The following is a 21,167-nucleotide window of genomic DNA, read 5'->3' as shown; positions in this document are numbered from 1 at the left end:
TCACTCATCTGTGTGTGTTTTGTCACTGAGGTAGCTGTTTACATTCACCATTTTATAGTGATGCATAATTAATACTTCTAACTGATAGCTAATAACTAATTATGAAATTCAAACTCCAAAACATTGATATGAAAGCTGTAAAATCCTGATGGAAATTTCCGTACTGAAGATGTTCATAAAAGTGCCCGCCTGTATTTTCTGTTGCAGTTCCTTTTTGAAAGAATCTAATATAACCCCTCCAGGAATTATGTGTCCATTTCAACTTCAGAAGGAAGCAAACCAGGCGTGACAGTAGAGAACACAAAAAGGTTTTATAGATGAACCTATTTAATATTGTTATTTAGTATTTGCCTCATGTCCAAGTATCTTTAAAAGGAGTTATTACAACATGATATTTTTGTTCTGTTTTATATTTAAGAGGTTGGTGTGTCTTTTCAAATTAAAATTATCCCACAAGTAAGAGTGAGGCATTAATACTAATGAGAATGTTAGTTTATATTCATTGTAAGATGAGAAATAGAAAGGAAGATGAAAACCACCGATGAAAAATCACACAAAAATCTGTTCTGCTTTGTGAGAATTACTTTTAGGAGTAGATTGTGTTCGACTTTTTCTTATGGAGTTCCAGGTATGATAAAAACGTATTAATCCTATTACCTCTCATCCTTACAGATACTTATTTCAAGGAACTTCCAACCCTTCTCCACTGTGCAGCAAAATTTGGTTTAAAGAACTTAGCTATCCATTTGCTTCAATGTTCAGGAGCAACCTGGGCATCTAAAGTGAAAAATTTGGAGGGTTCAGATCCAGCACATATCGCTGAAAGGCATGGTCACAAAGAACTCAAGAAAATCTTTGAAGACTTCTCAGTAAGTTTTTTTTTTTTCCATTTTATCTCTAGGACGCTTTTTATAAAATAAGTGTGTTTGCACGCGCGCGCGTGTGTGTGTGTGTGTGTGCCTGTATGCACATTGCTCTTTTGGGAATGATGCTGCTTCTCAGCTAGTTTGTAGTGTCTTTTGGTCCTGAAAAAGCATTTCGCAAGATAGATCAACTTGTCTTAGCATCGCCATAAACCAGCTCTGACGCCACGCTCCCTCCCCTAAAAAGCTTTTAAAAAGCTTGTCTTTCTGGTTTCTATACAGCCTGTTCCATATTGGAGGGGAGATGGTGAGAAGGAAATGAAACCCTATTACATTTATTCTTTCATTCAGGAGTCTAAGTAAGACACTGTTAGGCATATGAAATTAGATGAATAATTGATAGGTTAAAAGAATACATTTTTAAAATCATTCAAAAAGTCTATTTAATAAAAAGTTAATTCATGTTACTTAAATCTGTTTCTCACATGGGCTTGCTTTTCTCACACTGTTAAGTCCCTCATCCTAATTATGTAGGTTAAAGCCTCAAATTTCAGAAGCATATTAGTCTAGATTTTAGCAAGAATACAACCAAGGGAAGATTTTGAAGGAGGGGATACTGCCTTAATACATAGAACACATTTCGTGGTTTCATAATCAGCTTTAGAAGAGCAATTATTTTCTCTTGTAACAAGAGAAATGTTATGTACATTTTGCTTGTGAAAGTGAATTATGCTTCTGATGGCTCTTTGGAAAACATAAGAAAATAATTGTCTGGCGAATATGTCAAAATTTGTCTTTTGACTCTCATAAAATAAATAATTTTATTGCCAATGAACAGTTAATAAAGAACATTGAAATACAATGAGTAGCTTCTGGTCACTTTACCATTCATTCTGATTATTAGGTTAAGTCAATGTAATACTGGACCTCCATAAACTAATCATATTTGTGGATTCCAGAGAGTCAAATGACAACCAATCTAACTTTTTCCCCACTTTTAATAAATAACAAAGTAGTTACCAGAATAGCATGGATATCATTCACAGTGAATTACAATAGGATATCTTTTGCTTTTATTTAAAATAAATACAGAAACAAAAATAAATAAATACATAAATAAGGGTTTGTAACAAAATTTTTAAAAGTACTTATTATTATTCTATGTCCTTCAAATCGTGAATAAGAATTATTTTTATTCTTGAAAAGATTTTAGATAGTGATTCTCACATCTGATGAGTGCATTCACTTTAGTAATTATCCACTCTATATAGCCATTGACCAATGGTATGGTATCTGTCTCAGGTAAGCTAATGAATCAATTCAGCTTTGCGTAATTGCCTACAGTACTGTTGTGCAGCACATCTTGGTTGCCTGTCTCAATTCTCTACCACCTTATTCTCAAATTCTTAACCACTGGTGGACTTAAGTTAAAATTTCCCTGTGGAAGGAGCGCCTGGGTAGCTTAGTCAGTTAAACATCCAACTCTTGATTTCAGCTCAGGTTGTGATCTCACAGTCATGAGATTGAGTCCCACATAAGGCTCTGTGCTGGGCGTGAAGCCTGCTTAAGATACTCTCTCTCCCTCTCTACCCCTCCCCTGCTCATGCTCGTGCATGCACTCACTCTCTCTCTCTCTCTAAAAAAGAAGAAAAGAAAAGAAAAGAAAAGAAAAGAAAAGAAAAGAAAAGAAAAAAGAAAAGAAAAGAAAAGAAAAAAGAAAAGAAGAGAAAAGAAAAAAAGAAAAAAGAAAGCCTGTGAAAGTCTTTAGCATCCAGGGTTACTTTCTAACATAAGCTCTGATTTTTTTTTTCAAAGAGTAAGGCTTCCACTTCTCATTCTCCAGTGAAGACTCACCTTTTAACAGATGGAGCCTCATGCAAACTGCATGTGCCCCATAAATAACATGATACTAGATAATAATGGCAGTAGATAGGAATGTTAAGTTCAAAGGTAGGATGTGATGGATATGGGAAATAATTTTCTTTTTCTCTCACATCCCATGGACATTTGATCTCTGCTCTTGCAGTAATAGCACTGATTCAAGTTGATGGCATTATGGTTTTATTATCCATAATAGGAACTGAAAACATGAAAGAAGTATAGGTGTTAATTAGATAACATTCTCAAAACATGAGAGGTACTCATTTGTAATGAAGAGATTCTGTTCATAGATTAGTATGGATAACATGGCTAATAATCACTGCCTGTAGGTGACTCTTCACTCTTTTATAATGGCTGCATTCTAATTTTGCAGTTATACTTGATAATTATGCTATGAAACTTATTAAATGATGCTATATATTTTGTTTCTTCGTGAGCTATTACATTTTGTCAGAATGTCCATAGTGGACATTGCCATTATAAACAGGTTAGATCAGTTACTTTGTGAGTGTTCTGATGTCAGTAAGGAAGTGACTATAACTGTTGCAAGGGACAGCAGTTTTATAAAGGTATAATATTATGGTTATGGATAATTAGGTACAATAATTTTTTAAGCTACCAAAGACCTTTTTGCAAATGTGTGGTAAAGAAAATGGGAATATATCTGTTAGGTTGTGACACATGTGAAAAAGTGTGTTTCCTGTTGATTTACTTTTCTGACTATTCTTCTAATCATCAATTTTATTTAAAATAAATCCAAATATCTTATCTCCTTAATGAAAGCCAGAGAAACACATGTTGAAATTTTATATTCAAATTATGGTAACTACGTCTCTCAAGAGTATATCTGAACCTGATAGAGAAAAAAATATACAATCTCATTAGGCTGCTACAGTACTTTATTGTTTCATTAACAATATTTACATAGCTTTAATGTTATAATCACACTGATAAATCTAGATTGTCACATACATGTTCAAACTTTCCTTTAAAAAAAACCACTTTCCATTAACTATTGTTTCAGAATGGTTGAAAGAAGTTGATATTCTTTCAGGTTTGAGGTTTACAATCCAATGAACCATACTTCTGTGCAGAAGAAATACATATTTTTAATTTCAAACCTATTTTGCCCCCAACTAACTGACTGATATGTTCAATTCTTCCTCATTGCCCATCAGTGAAACACTGTTAATTTTAGGATTTCACAGAGAATTACAACATGATATGTTTGAATAAAATGGGTAGAAGGAAAAAGCCAATTGTGATTTTTTAAAACACAGGGAAAAAAAAGAACCATTGGCAAGCATTCACAAACAAAATTCCCTCCATGTCTTAATGTAAACTATTTGAAGAATAAGAGAAAAGAAAAAAAAAGGAGAAGAAGGCTCAAATAACATCTCTTAATTTCTTCATGACATTTTTCCTTTGAGAAGTTAATAATTTATACACAACCTATAAGTGGAATCTATTGTGAACAGATAGCTTTCATGTTTTGAGAATGTTATCTAATTAATACCTATACTTTTTTTTCATGTTTTCAGTACTATTACAGATAATAATACTATATATTTCTAAAATCCATAAGGTCTTTCAAATAAACTACTCTATTTTCAGTTTCTGACAACGTCTCCTCAGAAAATTACTATGAAAGGTGGATGGACCAAGAGGATAAGGGTTGGTGCTTAAATCTACAATTGAGTGAGCCACGATTTACCTAAAAAAGTTCTAGAGGAGATCCCAGACTATTTTAAATAAGAAATAGCAATATTGGGGCGCCTGGGTGGCGCAGTCGGTTAAGCGTCCGACTTCAGCCAGGTCACGATCTCGCGGTCCGTGAGTTCGAGCCCCGCGTCAGGCTCTGGGCTGATGGCTGGGAGCCTGGAGCCTGTTTCCGATTCTGTGTCTCCCTCTCTCTCTGCCCCTCCCCCGTTCATGCTCTGTCTCTCTCTGTCCCAAAAATAAATAAATGTTGAAAAAAAATTAAAAAAAAAAGAAATAGCAATATTGACAATTAATTCAGTCCTCTGAAATGTTATCTTTTAAATAAAAAATACCTGAAAAATTGAAAATAAGCTGAAACTTTGGCCACAGATAAAGACATAGTCTCTGAGTCAATATAAAGTATGCAGCAAAAATTAGAATTTCTTTTAAGCACGTACTTCCTTATATTATCTTGAATATGTCACCCCACCCATCTCCATCAGTTTAAAACACTTAACAAAATGATGACATCATTATGTAAATGGACAGGGAGAGATATCCTCCTCTCTTGGCTGGCATGGAATTGGAGAACATATGTTTATTTCTCTTAGGAACAGCATTCAGACTGATTATCTTTTTTCTTCCACCACAGTGTTCACTTATGTAGTTTTATGTATATGTTAATAAGATCTTAATCATAAATCATTTCATTAAAATTTAGGAATTACAAAATCAGCTTTCCATGCACTTTCTCTAGCTGGCAATTTCAGACAGACTCTTCACTGGGAATCTTTCTATTGTTTTCATCTGTGATGAGATTCCTATAACGTCTTGCTCTCATTGACTTAATCTAACACTGCTGTTTGCCTCTGTGGACAGTGGGCTTGTGTGTGTGTGGGGGGGGGGGGGGGGGGGAGGGGGCTGTTGCCCTCTAGTGTCTGGCTGACCGACAATGACCCTGAACTTTTTCAAATGGTCCAGGGTTTGGAATGAAGGTACAGAAAGGTAGAAGTTAAACCACTTTGAGAATCCCTGTATTAAGCAATGATGGACTGACTGCTGTGGAGAACCTATCACTCAGAAGTTAGACTTTATGTTTAGGCCAGTGAACATCACTCTTCTTGACTATCTCCCTCAGTCTTAGTATTGCTCACTTGGTGCTTTATATACTATTTGTTCTCTGGTAGAGTGTTCATTTAATTTGGTATATATTAGTATATACTTATTCTAAGTAGCTGCACACCCTGCTTTGCCAATGTAGTTCTTCTTTCTTACAAGTCTAGAAGCTGATAATGGGTAATGGGCTCCCTTCCCCTCCCACTGTTAGGGGCACTGGAGGTGCTCAGCATGTATTTACTCAATGATGGAGCAGAAGGTAAGTGTCAACTTTAAGGGCTTGTTTGATCTCACTTAACCAATAATATCCTTAACTAGGTCCCATGATGTAAATAAAATAATTGGCCATATTCTCTCTCCATTCAGGATTTTTTTTAAGTTTAGTTTTAGAGAATTCTAAATTATCCCAACTGCTATCTTCAGTATATATTTTTAATAGGCCAGCCTACAGTACATTTTAGAATTCTGGCCTTTGTTCAGTATTGATGTTCTGTTAGAACTAAAGAACCTGGAACAAGTCACATAACTGCACTCAACTGCATGCATTACAAATTCATTTCTCTGTTCTGCTTTTGGAGCTACTTAGCAACCTCTTTCTAAAATCCCATTAAATGCACCATAGTGGCTATTACAGAGTTTTACCCTTTTGCAAGTCCACAAACCCAGTTTTAATACCCTAACTCTGCAGCTCTAAACATCCTGTTAAACTCCCTGAACTCCCCTCACTTGTTTGCCAAATTTTCCATTTTTCTCTACACTTCGGGCCTCAGGATTCAGCCAGCTCTGGATTTGAATTCTAACTTCATCAAATACCAAGTTTGCATCCTTGGACAATCTCTTTGCTTCAGTTTCTTTATCTGCAAACGGAAAATTCCTCACAGGGTGTTTTTAGGATTTAATGAAATAAATGTGAAAGTATTAAATATATAGTAGATCCACAATAAATGATATTTTATTCACCCATTTCCTTCGATTTATTGTTGTTTATATCAACTTTAGTCCTCCGCATCAATCATACCCTCTCTTTCTTTTGCATCTTTAATCTCTCCCATTATATTGACTCTTCCCTGAACAAACATGTTCAAATATAGATACGCACACATGTGTGCATGCACACACAGGTATACACTCCCAAAAGCTCTGCTTTCTCTTCAGTCTGTTTTTCAGTATCAGAGTTAACTGAAATAAATATCTCTTCACTTCACTCTGAAGCTCTTTCGTCAAATGCCGTGAATAATCTATCATGGATCTGATCCGTTGGATTCCTCGTACGTGTCCTTTGGCTCAGGCCTTCGCATGGGTTTCCATGACCATGCCATCTTTCTAAATGTCCACTGACTCCTTCTGAGTTTCTTCTCTTACCCCAACAGCTAAAGTTCTTCCTACACAAGCTTTTCCTGTGTCTAATAACTCAGTCGTTGTCTTTAACCTGGGTCTTTCTCCTGACTTAAGACTCCAGTTCAATTTTGCAAACATCGTTATCTTTGATGTATTTACTTCAGACACTGGCAGTCTCCAGAATCCTAACAAGGGTCACACCCATACTTATGGTGGCTAATAGAGAAGAATTGCCAAGACTCATATTTTCCCAATGAAATTTCAATTCGTTTGCTTTTGTAGAATTTCATCCTGAAAGCATAACGTCATTGTGTTTATTTCATGAGGTCTACTCTCTAAAGCTATGGTGTCAATACTGATTGCTCTAATTAACATGTGTGATGAAGTTTACACTCACTGAAATTGCATTTCCTTTTGACCAGCAGGCATGTAAGTGACATCTCTAGACTAGTCTCTTCTATACAAGCTAATTGGTTTTAAAGAAGCCAGAGAAAAACAAAAGAACTCAAGTTTAGAAGGTTTCTGAGAAATTATAAGATAAATGATTATAAACACACAGGGTTGCAAGGGACTTTAAAGACCATTTAGCCACCATAAGTAGGCTTTGAATTTCAGTCATTCTTGATGCTTGATGATAAAAAAGGTGTTTGATGTAATTCAATGTAGGCAGAATATATACTTCTCTACTGGTGTTGTGGTGTGGCTTCTTTCTACATTTTCTACATTATATAAAGCCTTCTCCAAGGTCAGATTACATATGAGAAAAGTGCATAACTATGTGTATTTTTTAAAAAGAATGTTCATCAAATATCATAGCTCTGAGCCAAGCAATATGATTTCTTCATTTCTCCTTATGTAGCAACACCTTCCTTGTGGTATATGTGGATGTGAGAAATTAAAGATTATGTCTGACTTATTTTGCCTCCAAAAATATAACGTAAAAGGAAAATACATGGTACCAGTTGAAGGCTAAATCTTGGGTTTGTTTTAAATAAACTAATCAACTTTCACTTGAGCCAGGAAATCAATAGCCTCTTTGATTTTAGTTTGGCAAGTCAGTTCACTGATTGATTCAACAAATATTTATTGAGTACCTATTAGGTGTCAGGTATTGTTCTAAACACTGGGAATCCAAAACAGACCAAAACTCCTGTAATCATGAAATTTAAACTTTAATGGGAAAAAAGACAGACCATAAACAAATAAATAATTAGAACATATAACATGTCAGATGGACATTAGTGTTTAAGAACGAGAAGAAATAGGAAGGACCACCTTGTTTTGGGTGGTATGTGGGGGGAGTTTGGGGTAGCGATTTTGAAATGAGTAGTCAGAGAAGTCCTCGCTGAAAAGGTAGCCTTTTGGTGACCACTTGAAACCTATGGAAGTCATGCAGATATCTGGAGGGGAAATGTTCCAATAAGAGAAAACCAGGACAGCAAATGCCAAGACCCAGAGATGCATGTGCCTGGCATGTCCATAAAAGAACAAGTTGGCAAATGTTACTGAAGCAGAGTAAGCGAGATAGAGAATAGTCATCGGCTCAGAAAGGTAACAAAGGCCAGTATCTGTAGAGTGGTATAAGCAATGGAGAGGAGAATGAATTTTGGAGAATGAAAGCCATTAAGGAGTTCTGAAGAGAGGTATGGCATGTTCTGATTTAACTGTCTAGCTGCTGCTTTGACAACAGACTCTACAGGGCAAGAGCAGGAGGGATAAGCACGGATTAGAGACCATCCCAGTAATACAGAGGATACATGACAAAATGAGAGCAGTTTAGACTAGGGTAACAGTAGCAGAGACTGTCAAAAGTGGTCAGATATGAAATATATCTAGCACTTTACAGGAAAGCCAACAGGTTTACTGATTATTTGGCAACAATATAGAAAAGAAGTTGGTAGTTACTGATGTCTCCAAGGATTTTGGTAGGAGGAATGAATTGCTTGCTATGTACCGAGATGAAGATTGTGTGAAGTGCTGGGGAAGATCCGCAGTTTGGTTTTGGATGTGTTAAAATTTAAATACCTATTAGATATTGCAAAGTTTAGAAGTTGAGGTGATAGGGGTACCAGCAGAAAACAATGAGCACTAGCCCTTGAGGTAGAAAGAGATACCAGGAAGTCTAGTGACATTGAAGCCAAAGGGGGAAAGAAAATTTCACAGAGGGAGTAGAGTAGTCAACTGTGAAATGCTACTGACAGGTTAATTGAGATAAGGACAGAGAATCAACCTTTGCGTTTAGCACTGTGGCCATCAAGAGCAGTTTGTGGGGTGTCTTCTGAGGGAGGGAGATGCGATCAGAGGTATGGGAGAGGTTACAAACCCTTGACATGACTACAGAGAGTCAAGCAAGGAAAGAAAGAGTGAAACTGGGGAATCATGAGTATATAGCAGTTCTTCAGGGTGTTTTACTGTGAAGGTAAGCAGAGAAGAGGTATTGTAGCTTGTAGGTCAACAGACGTATTTGTTTTTCATTTTTGTAAAGACTGAAGAAGTTACATGCTTGGAAGTTAATGGGAATGACCAAGAGAGAGAGAAAAATTAATGGTTCTGAAAAGGTGAGAAAGCACCGCCCAAATCTCTTAAACGGGACAAGAAAGATGATGATATGAATGATATGTGTGTATGTACATTTATGTATGTATATGTATCTATTTCTCCTTAAAATTAATCATAATAAAAAGTCTTTCCAAGTATTGAAAAGATGGAATAGCGATTCACTAGGAGACGAGAGATTAAGATAAAATTTTCTAATGACACATGAGCTCCGTGATACTTTGGGAATGGTTCTAGTGAATATTTTGCTCTTAGTTTGTCCCAAATATGTCTTATTAGCCGTGTGTGGAAACAAGTGTGAAGCATATTCTATATCAGACACACATTCCGTGACTAGTGGTTTGGAATCTCTGGCAGAAATCTTCCAGGGGAGGAGACGCACATGCAGCCTCCAGCTGGGATGGGTGTCTTGGAGAGAAAGTGAGCTGCCAGGGGTAAAAATTAGAGTGTTTTCATCTGTCAGACATTAATGTCCACTCACATTGACAAATCTTAAACCCAAATCCTCAATTTGAGCCTGTGGCTGAGACTTCAGCCTAACAGGCACATTTCTGCCTTTATTAGTGTTTAATTTGTTTTTCTCAGTACTGCCGAGTCCACTTATTCAAATCTGGCTCTCGCTAAAATATCAGTAAGCCAATTAATCCATTTTCTTAATGAGAACTCTCTATTACAAGAATGGGTTACTGCATAGATTTATATTGAATCAATCGATCTTGCATTTGGTGGGGAGAATGCCAGTTATCCGAGCAATCTGGTTCATCACCGCAGTATTGGACCGCATTGCTGAACACGCCTGCAGCTTGATTACAACTGCACTATGGGAGTGGGGAAGGCTTGGAGTTGATTATTGTTATGTATTGGGTTGGGCTAGAGACTTTATCCACATTTCCCTGTTCCATGCTCTCCACTACTCTCTGAGGGACGGCTGCTTATTTTACATTTTGGGAAATGGAGGCTCATAAATTGGAGAGGTGGTGAAATTTGGAACCAGAGTCCTCATCATATGGCTTCCAAAAGAGATGACTAGCCATAAAAATAATAAGAACCTACTAATTTTAGGGTATCACTACATGAATTCTGTAATGATTAGAATCATTCTTCTCAATTTTAGCCTGGACTATAAAAGTGGAAGAGAAAGGGGATGGGCACAAAGGGAGCCATAAGTGATCTAGATTTTAATAATAAGTACTTACTGAGTGAACCAGTTCATCACCTCCAATCTCCTTATGTGCTCTTTCCTTGGCATTCCAAAAATTATGTCCATATAATGCTTCCAAATAGAATGTCTACCTCATCATCATATTATTACCATTATAATCATTTCCCCCTATTTATTGAGCACTCATTCTGCACCTGATATAACAGGATTGTTAGAGGAGGGAAGGAGAACAGAGAAAACCCTGTGCTTTTATTTTTCTCTGAAATCTACTTTGTTGAATGTCAGAATATTGCAAGGTTCAAATTATGTATACAAAAGGCCTTTGGAATTATACTGCTTATCATTCTTTTTAAACCTCACCACGACCATATTTTTTTAAAATATTTGTTTAATGTTTATTTATTTTTGAGAGAGAAAGAGTACAAGTTGGGGAGGGGCATAGAAAGAGAGGGAGACACAGAACCTGAAACAGGCTCCAGGCTCTGAGCTGTCAGTACAGAACCTGACATGCGGCTTGAACCCATGAACCATGAATCATGACCTGACCCGAAGTCAGACGCTTAACCGACTGAGCACCCAGGCACCCCCACCGTGACCATATTTTAATATTTCAATCGGTTTGTGCTATTTTAACACTATTTTATTTTAAAAATTACATATATGACACATGAATAGTCCAATTATGAATTTTTTTCTTTCCTGTTTTTGGATATCACTTCTGAATTTAGCAAATAATATTCATCAAATTTTCTGTTAAACAGGTTATACTGTAACATTTCCTCAAACAGGGAATTGTTTGTTATGTTTTATTTTAGTCTGTTTTCTACTTATTAAGTCAATAGAGGTTTTCAGTTCCAAGAAAAACTTGAGTGGCCATAATTTGAATAGTAGACATTGGCATTTAGCAACTTTAAGCTAATGTTGGTAGGCCTTCCTGGTGCTTATATTCTAGGTGGTTTGAAGAGATAGTAAATGAATAAACAAACAAGGTAATTTCAGAATGTGATAAATGCCATGAACATTTTTAATTAAAAAATGAAATTCAATTGAAATCTAGTTATAAAAAAATGGAAATTTGTCACATTATGCTTAGTATCATATATTATAGATATAGACTTCCACTTAATATTAGATTTCATGGTGTTTTTATAACATAATCAGTGTTGATATAATTAACACATGAATAAATTCAAGCCTAGAATCTATTTCCTTTATCACACTATAAATTTGATGACAGTACATCTTATTAATGTATGTGGATATGTGTTTAACATCTGTCCCACAGAACTGTAAATTCCACAGAAGTATACACTTATTCACCACTGTATCTGCCATACGCATCATGGCGGCTATCTCAGTAGATGCTGTCTTTCACACACACACACACGTATACATACATGTGTAGTGTATGTATTTACAACGTGAAAAAGAATTAGTTCTATAAATGCTAAGCATGAACTCTATGTTGCATATTACTATATTTGCAATAATAAAGTCAGACAAGTCACTCCTCCATGAGCTCACATTTAAATGGAGGGATAGACAGTAAAGTGTTCTTTGTTATCTGTCCTTCACATTCTGCCATAATTTTACCCCCATATGCAATCTCCAATAAGCAGTTGAGTACTTTGGAAAAAGAACATGTCAGTGTAAGAATCAAAAAAAAAAAAAATAGCAAAAAGTTATACAGAATTTGCTGTGTATTGATAGCTCTTTCATTGCTTTATGATAACAGCTATGTTTTATTTCTCCTATTTCACAGATAAAGGAATGTAGCATAGAGTGGTTAAGTGACTGCCCAAAGTCACACAGCAAGTAAGAGGTAGAGCTGAGGCTTGAACCCAGGCAGTATAACTCTAGCTTGCATTCTTTAACACTGTACTAGACTATCTCTCAATACTTGGGGAAGGTACACTTAACCTTTTTTTTTAGTGTGTTTTCTAATAGTTTATCCCACTATAAATCTGACAGATCTTCATAAAGTTATTGTAGTACATCACACAGGATTCAATTCAAATGGAAATCTGGGTCCAAATTCAGTTTCACCTGTGTTCTATGCAGACGGACTAAAGCACCTTCAAAAATATAGAAAAAGAAAAGACCAGCTCTAGTTTTAGTAGGTCAAATTAAAAGAGCTAATGACTTTGCTGTTTTTCTGAACTACTCTATCACTATAGTTTTATTGATTCTCAAGAGTATTGTGATGGCTACTTTTATGTCAACCTGCCTGGACAGTGGGTTTTGCCTAGATATTTGATCAAAAGTCAAGTGGGTGTGTCTGCAGGGGTGTTTTGGGGTGAGATTAACATTTGAATTGACAGACTGAGTAAAGCATATTGCTCTTTTTAATGAGTGTGGACCTCACCCAATCCGTTGAGGGCCTGAACAGAACAAAAACACTGAATCCGCTTTGGACTGGGACTTTGGCTTTTTCGTGCCTTTGAACTCAGACTGAAACAGAAGTTCTTTCTGGGTCTTAAGCCTGCTGGCCTTTGCACTGGAGCTACACCATCAGCTCTTTTCCAACTTGCTGACAAGTCCTGCAGATCTTGGGGCTTTCCGGCTGTAACTGTGTGAGCCAGTTCCTTATAATAATGTGTTTTATACATATATATATATATATATATATATATATATATATATATATATGTAGGCACTAGAGTCCCATAATGTGTGATATATATATATATATATATATATATATATATATATATATATCACACATACACACATACATCATGTTGGTTCTGTTTCTCTGGAAAACCCTAATACAAGTATTCATTTTATTTTAAATTTCTTTCTATGAATTTTTTTTCTCAATCACTCAATGGTACAAATCAAGACGAGAAATACTTTGATTGCTAGATTAATCCTGTCATGTTGCTGTTTGCTGTTGGGGCTGTGACCAGGTGTTGAGTTCTTCTCATGAGGGGAGAGGGAGCTGGGGTATGAGAAAGGAAGCAAGAGGCAGGCAGAGCCCCAGAAGGCAGAAAGGAAGGAGCAGACAAATGGGCCACAGACAAGCAATAAAAATCCATAACAATTCAGGAATAGCTTACTAAAATTGTTCTAGGAAAATATGAGAATTGGTTAAAATGTTTCCTTAAAAGAAAATGCAGTTTGTTTAAGAGCTTTGTAGTGGTTTCTACATAACTCCTAAAAGGTGTGTGGGAAAGTGGGCAACCTATTTTGATACCTGAAGAGTCTTACTGACTGTCAGTAGATGAGTGAAGAATGGGCCTGTCCAAAATGCTAGTAAAACTGCCCTTTAAGAAATACTGGCAAAAGATTTTCAGCTAATCACACTGTAATCTCAGTAAACATGGAATCAACTTTTTTCCATATTCTCTCTGATTTCCTTTGGCAAGTGGATATGTTAAACAGAATTTAAACAATGGCCATGTTATATATGCTTCTATATATAACGATGTGAATTTGTCTGTATAGAGGGTCTCTGACTTATAATGGTTTGACTTACAGTGATTCAACTTAATGCTTTTTCAACTTTACAATGGTGAGAATGTGATATGTATTCCGTAGAAACCATACTTCAAATTTTGAATTTGGATCTTTTCCCAGGCTAGCGATATGCAGTACAATGCTAATGTCAGGGAGCAAGAATTCCTGCCCCCTTCGGGGGTCCTTCTAGCTGGACTAAGAATCCAATTGATGTGAGACAGATTAACTGGAGAAGATCAGACTTAATAGCACACATATGGAGAATCCGCACAGACATGGAAACTACAAAGATATTCAGGCAAAATGAGGTATATATGTCCTTCTGAACTAAGGAAGAGGGGTTAGCAGTCTGGGATTTCAGAGGAAAGGAATGCACTTCACAGGACAATAAGAAGAGATGTTTGGTAATTAGATGTTTGCCTTGCCATACAGATGGATCATTCAGATAAAATTTATCTCTGTTAAAAACCCTTATTCTGGGGGGCGCCTGGGTGGCGCAGTCGGTTAAGCGTCCGGCTTCAGCCAGGTCACGATCTCGCGGTCCGTGAGTTCGAGCCCCGCGTCAGGCTCTGGGCTGATGGCTCAGAGTCTGGAGCCTGTTTCCGATTCTGTGTCTCCCTCTCTCTCTGCCCCTCCCCCGTTCATGCTCTGTCTCTCTCTGTCCCAAAAAGAAATAAATGTTGAAAAAAAAACAAAAAACAAAAAAAAAACCCTTATTCTGGGAAAGACACCCAATTTAGCTTCTTCTATATAATCAAGGGAGAAGCAAAAGTTTCTCTCCAGCCCCCAGGGTTTCAGTTGCCTTTGGTTCAAAATAATCCATATGCCAAAGTGGTACATTCTGGGGGGAATGTCCCAAACCCCTTCACCGGGCAGTGACAGGAAACTGCAGCTCCCAGTCAGCCATCTCATCACGAGGGTGAACAGCCAATCCACTTACAACTATTCTGTACCCATGCAACCATTCTGTTTTTCACTTTTAGTACAATATTCAATAAGTTGCATGAGATACTCAGTGCTTTATTATGAAGTCGGCTTCATGTTAGATGACTTTTTCCATTTGTAGACTAATATCAGTGTTCTGAGCATATGCGAGGTAGGCTAGGCTAATCTAGGATGTGTGGTAGGTGTATTAAATACATTTCTGACCTACGATCTTTGCAACTTGTGATGGGTTTATTGGAGCATAATCCCATTTCAAGTCAAGGAAGATCCGTATATGTGTCTTGATAAAAGATAAACTGAGGCATATTAAAAATGTTCATAGTTTTTTTGAGCAACATTTGTTTGGAATCAGGAAAACTGGAAGTGGTTAGGAGCATTCCACTGACAGGAGCTGGGGGAGAGACTTATATAGAGGAAAGGTGGAAGCCAAGCAAAGAAGTTATTGATTGGCTATAGCCTAAAGCTTAGTTGGCTGTTTGTTATTGGTTGTCCATAGGTTTTAATTTTGCATCTTTGAAACATTTGCAGATGTAGATTTTAGTTTGCCAAAAGTAGGCCACTGTGACATTGGAGCCATCTCAGTCTAATGGCACCCTTGTGTAATTAATTTAACAGTCTGAATGTGTTCATAAAATTTCTCCCAGTTCCACTGACTATGAAGTCAGAATTTGGACTTTTCTAAGGGGACCTTTTTATGGTTTCAGATTAGTTGCTCTATTGTAATTCCATTTTCTTAAGTATTTATAAATGAAATATTTTAGTAAGTTGTAGTATGTCAGAAGGTGGAGGGCTCCCATTTTTCAAGACACAACTGTCACCACCATCATTGCCATAGAGCTCAGGTTGAACAGCTTCTGAAAATAAAACTGAAGATGAAATTATAGCTTATGTCGTAGTACGTATCATCCCCTAAGTGGCTGTGTCCTACTTTAATGAGGTGTCTTTCCTCTGTGTCAATAACATATTTTGCATTTCTGAAAGAAGAAACAAGATGAGACCACCCATTCTTCTGGGAACTATATACATGTACTAGAGGAGATAAAACATAGAGTTAAGCCTATCCCTCAAATGTAGATAAGAAGCAAAACAATAGATTTTGTGGATGGGCAAAAATGATAGCCTAAGACTAAATATAAAGCTTTGCGATAAGAGTAATCATTAAAATGTATCTGGTAAAGGTGTTTATATAGGGATGTCTGGTATTATTGTACTCCTTTTCCTGTGATTTTGAAATGGCCTGTGCTATGGAGATACCATAATATCATCTGGAGAATGTACCCTGAAAAATATTCTTCCCTCCACAATTTATGGTGTAAATCAGTTACACCAAAAACTCTGCTCCCCTTCAAATGTAAGCACGAGTTCTAGACATAAAAATGTCATGAATCATTGGCAAGTGGCTGTTGCGAAATTTATCATAAATAATGGTCCATGGTGGGACGAGGGCTATAGGAAGGGAGATTATTTGGAGAAACTCATGGAAGCAAGATTAAGAATTTTATTTATGTTGGACTAACTATAGCATATTCAATGATCAGAAGAGAATCAGGTAAGAAAAAAAAAAAAGTTAAGCACGTGAGCAGCCACGAGGAGTAGTTTCTTTTTCAGAGAAAACCAGTCATTGGAAGAAAAGCATATTACAGAGGGACAAGGTTTTACATGGTTGGTGCATCAGTATGTTTGGTCCTAATACAAAAGGCTATTGTATCTGTACCCTAATAAAAAAAAAAAGCGAGTGTTTCCCAGTGTTTTCCCAGCTGTTCTCACTGCTATGTTGCAGTCTCTTCACAAATATATCATCAAATTTAGACCCACATGTATTTTAAAAATAATTTAGCATATATAATGTTACAGTGATGACTGTCAAAAAGAATATTGAGCTAGGTAGCACAATGTAACATGGAGACGGAAACAAATTATTGCAAAAATAAAGCAACATCAAGTACATAGCAATTGAAGGTCAAATCTTTATTGAAAGAGTGACAGCTCTGCCTTCCAAGTTTAGTGGAAAGTGTCCAGGACAGAAAACAATTCTACCCAGACCTCGTAACAGTGCTGAAAGGCTGCCAAATGGATAGTGTCGTGACTGTGGACACTTTTATAAACTCTGTGAGACCCTGCCACTCAGCAGTCAGGCTTCTCCTGTCATTATTGCTGGCTTGTTTACAGTGATTTGAGTCTTCTCATCCATTCCGGTTGGCTGCCAAAAAGCTGGCATCTCATAGTGTGTCTCACTACAGCCGCATAAATATTGTGAACACCGCTTTAGGGCCTGGGTGCCATCAGCAAGCTCCCAGTGTAAATGTGAAGCCAAGAGCCAAAAGCAAAGGAGTGAGCACAGGGCATAGGATCTCTTATTTTCCAAAGAGGACTGAACATGTGTTAGCATTTGCTATCGTGAAGCTTCCAGACTGAATTATAAAATTGCGTCATTAGCAGTTTAAAGGGTATGCTGAGTCTTTTGAAACGGTTTTATGTTCAACAAATGAGACTGTGGCCCTACAGCTTACTTATTTAAAAATGGGTCTTTTGCTATCACTACCCAGTTATAACTAGATGAGTAGACTCAGTTGTGTATGTGATATGCTTATAGGCTACAATAGGGAGGAATAAAGGGAGAATGATTTACTGGCTATTATGGTTTTTTTTTTAATAGTTGTTTTTGAGAGTGAGGGAGAGACACAGTGTGAGCAGAGGCAGGAGAGGGGCAGAGAGAGAGAGGGAGAGACACAGAACTCTAAGTGGGCTCCAGGCTCTGAGCTCTCACCACAGAGCCCGATATGGGGCTTGAACTCACGAACTGTGAGATCATGACCTGAGCTGAAGTCAGACACTTAACCAGTTGAGCCACCCAGGCTCCCCAGTGGCTGTTATCTTTGAAGGAAATGAAAATGTTAAGGAATGAGAGCCCCCACCACAGGCATCCCAAGTGAATTCTAGAAATCACAGCTACTCCTTTGTTTTATGTTTATGACAAGATTTTTAGATGTTGTTTCTGTCAAAACAAGACAATCAAAGGTTGGTAAGCCTTCCTGATTGGTGTAGCCAGTGGCCTCATGGCCATAGCTTATAAATAACTAAAATCAAACCAAACTACAACAAAACCACTAGCTGACCTCCAAACTCTGAGAACCATTCATCAGTGAGTTAAAGATTCCATATGTGGCACCATAACAGTCTCTGTCGTGCTGTACTGATATTATAATGTCATGTTCAAACAACGTTGCTAGGTAACCTTTTCCAAGTTACATACATATTCGCCAATACTCCTATTCTTCATTGTACTCTAATTTGGGGGGCAGTGTTTGCCTACATTTTTCATAATCAGCACCATGGCTAATTCCCTCTTCTTCTTCGGGGACCTGCTGAAATGTCTTCTCAATGAGGTGTCCTCTGACATCTGCTTAAATTGCCAACCCCAAACCCCCCTTCACCTGGCATTCCAATTCACCTTTATGTTGCTCAACTTTTTTTTTTTTTTCCCACAGCACTTACCACTTTCTGAAATACTACATAGCATTATCTGCCGCCACCCTACCTGAGAAAATAAGTATTATGAGGACAGGGATCTCTGTTCTGTTCTCATTGCATTAAAAATCTTTCTAGAGTTGAAGAAAGCAGATTATCTAAATTAACATAGTAAAATTGAACACCCACACTGCAATTCTAAAAGCAAAGCAATGAAAAACTTATAAGAAAAGTTCTTAAGGAATCAATCAGGAAAACATCTGTGTCAAAAAATTGCCTTGTGGATGTAAATTAAAATATAATTTTTGCTATGGACTGTTAATTTTCTGAAAAATACATTTGGTTCATTAGTGGGGCACAGGGACTAATTAGTGGAGTAGAGAGAAATATACCATCAATACCTTAACCTAATGCCCATAATCTACTTTTTTGAGAAGTTATCTATTTTAATATTTTTTAATTTATCGAGATAAAAAGGGGGAGGAAAAAGATATCTTCCCTGAATTCAGCACATTTATTCAATTTATCATTAAATGCCATTGAAAATACTGTACGTGCATAATATCATAATTTATAGAACCTGCCATATTTCCCTCAAGTAATTAGTTTAAGGAGGCCCCTAGGGAATGTATGAAACATGGAACAAACCCTGTCACTACAGTCATATTAAAAAGTTTAATCACTAGGAAAAAAAAATGTGGCAGCACATGTTATCAGGAATAACTAAGAGAATGGTAGATAGCTCTTGAGGAACCTCAGTCGTAACACCCATTTCCTGCCCTGACTAATGACACTGTATTCCAGAGCTGATCTGTAGGACCTTTGCGTGCATAGTATGAATACGTGTTCTCTGTTCATACCCCCATGTTTTTAAAAATTATACACAGCGTCTTATAGATAGTCCTCAATATACTTTAAACTCTATTCAATCAAACCCATTTCTCTCTACTTCCAGGAATAGCATAGCCTGAGTTTCTGAATCCCATGTTCCTAAAATCACAAGTGGAAATATGAATTAGCCACTATGTCTACCTGAGATGTATCCATACCTGAAACATTATGCACTGAAATCTTAATCTTTTGCTGAACTCCCCATTCTTTTAATATTTTTTTTTTTATTTTTTTTTAAATTTTTTTTTTCAACGTTTATTTATTTTTGGGACAGAGAGAGACAGAGCATGAATGGGGGAGGTGCAGAGAGAGAGGGAGACACAGAATCGGAAACAGGCTCCAGGCTCCGAGCCATCAGCCCAGAGCCCGACGCGGGGCTCGAACTCACGGACCGCGAGATCGTGACCTGGCTGAAGTCGGACGCTTAACCGACTGCGCCACCCAGGCGCCCCTTAATATTTTTAATTTATCTCATTTTTCTTGGTTTGACAAGAGTAACTTTCCTTCCCAAATAGGTTTTACAAGGGCCTCTGTCCCTACCCAAAATTCCTATACCTGCTGCCTTCTAAATTTTACAATATTCTTTTGTGGGATAAAGCATTATGATTTGGGTTCTGTGGCAAGTAAACTTTATAGCAATCTTAAAAGCTACTTCTGACTACCTATTATAAGATAGCCTAAAATGTAATATTAACTTCTTAAATTATTAAATATTAACTTCTTCATTTTTTTGTTAAATGTTGTCGTAATTGCCATTGAATATAGCAACAGACAAACTCCAGTGTCTTATGGCATAATACAATATGTAGAACATATCACATATTCAACATAGGCTGGCAAGGTTTGGAGAGAGGTATCTGTGCTACACAATAACTCAGAAACTTAGGCTAATGGATAATACACCATCATTACCAGCAGCACCTAGAACAAGTCACAATCTCAGAAGAACAGAGAGATGGAGGTTTAGAGACCTGGTCTCTTAACTTCTTCTGCTAGAAGTGACTAACATCATTTCCTCTCACAAATCATTGGCCAAAACAGTCACATGGCCCCAACCCAACGATGAGGAATTTTGAGAAATGTAGTGGAATGCATGGACTATTTTTGGTAAGACCTATCTTTGCCACACATGGTTGGCACATCAGCCATAGGCACTAACTTAGAATAGATCAAATTTCAAACCATGTAATTTTAATAAAAATGCATTTTAATGTGTCCAGATGTTCTGAAGGCATAAGAAAAGATAAAATATAATATAATAAGAAATTAATTTTCAAAAATAGCGCTAAAGTCACAAATTGATCTCCTTTGACAAGTTAGCTTCTCTGACATTACTCATATATCCTCTAAACTTGAGTAAGAGCGAATTCAACTTTTACTTTCCTTACTGAACATTGGATGAATCCATAAACCAAGCTACATAGGGCTCATTCATCTGCTGTCAATTTGCTTCAATTTGTTTCGTTGATGATTGGCCCTAAGAGGTGTGTTCTTTCAGTTTTCCTCCCCTGCACATCATTAGGAAGCATTTATGTATTTCTCTAGATAAATGAATGTAATTAGAATGATTAATGTTCTGTATATTAAATATTGCAATGGTAAGGACTTTGCGCTTTTCCAGGTAGGAAAAAAAATGATATATAAAGTTATTTTATTTAGTTTTTAAAAAAAATAAACTTTAGGGGCACCTGGATGTTTCAGTTGGTTAAGCATCCAACTTCAGCTCAGGTCATGATCTCACAGTTTGTGGGTTCAAGCCCCACGTCGGGCTCTGTGCTAACAGCTCA

The 21,167-nt window shown here is 36.9% G+C and overlaps 1 protein-coding gene across 1 annotated transcript in view; it reads left to right on the top strand.

The window, feature by feature from the left end:
- BANK1 (B cell scaffold protein with ankyrin repeats 1) overlaps positions 1 to 21,167 on the top strand; it is a 311,973-nt gene that overhangs the window by 150,253 nt on the left and 140,553 nt on the right. The window contains exon 7 of the mRNA XM_045471780.1: positions 673 to 869. Coding sequence (XP_045327736.1) covers positions 673 to 869 — 197 coding nt within the window. The remainder of the gene's footprint in view (positions 1 to 672; positions 870 to 21,167) is intronic.

The sequence above is a fragment of the Leopardus geoffroyi genome, chromosome B1 (genome assembly GCF_018350155.1).
Source record: "Leopardus geoffroyi isolate Oge1 chromosome B1, O.geoffroyi_Oge1_pat1.0, whole genome shotgun sequence".
In the NCBI taxonomy this organism is placed as follows: Eukaryota; Metazoa; Chordata; class Mammalia; order Carnivora; family Felidae; genus Leopardus; species Leopardus geoffroyi.
The sequence above is the reverse complement of the archived record's forward strand: the minus strand, read 5'-3'. Positions and strand labels throughout refer to the sequence as shown.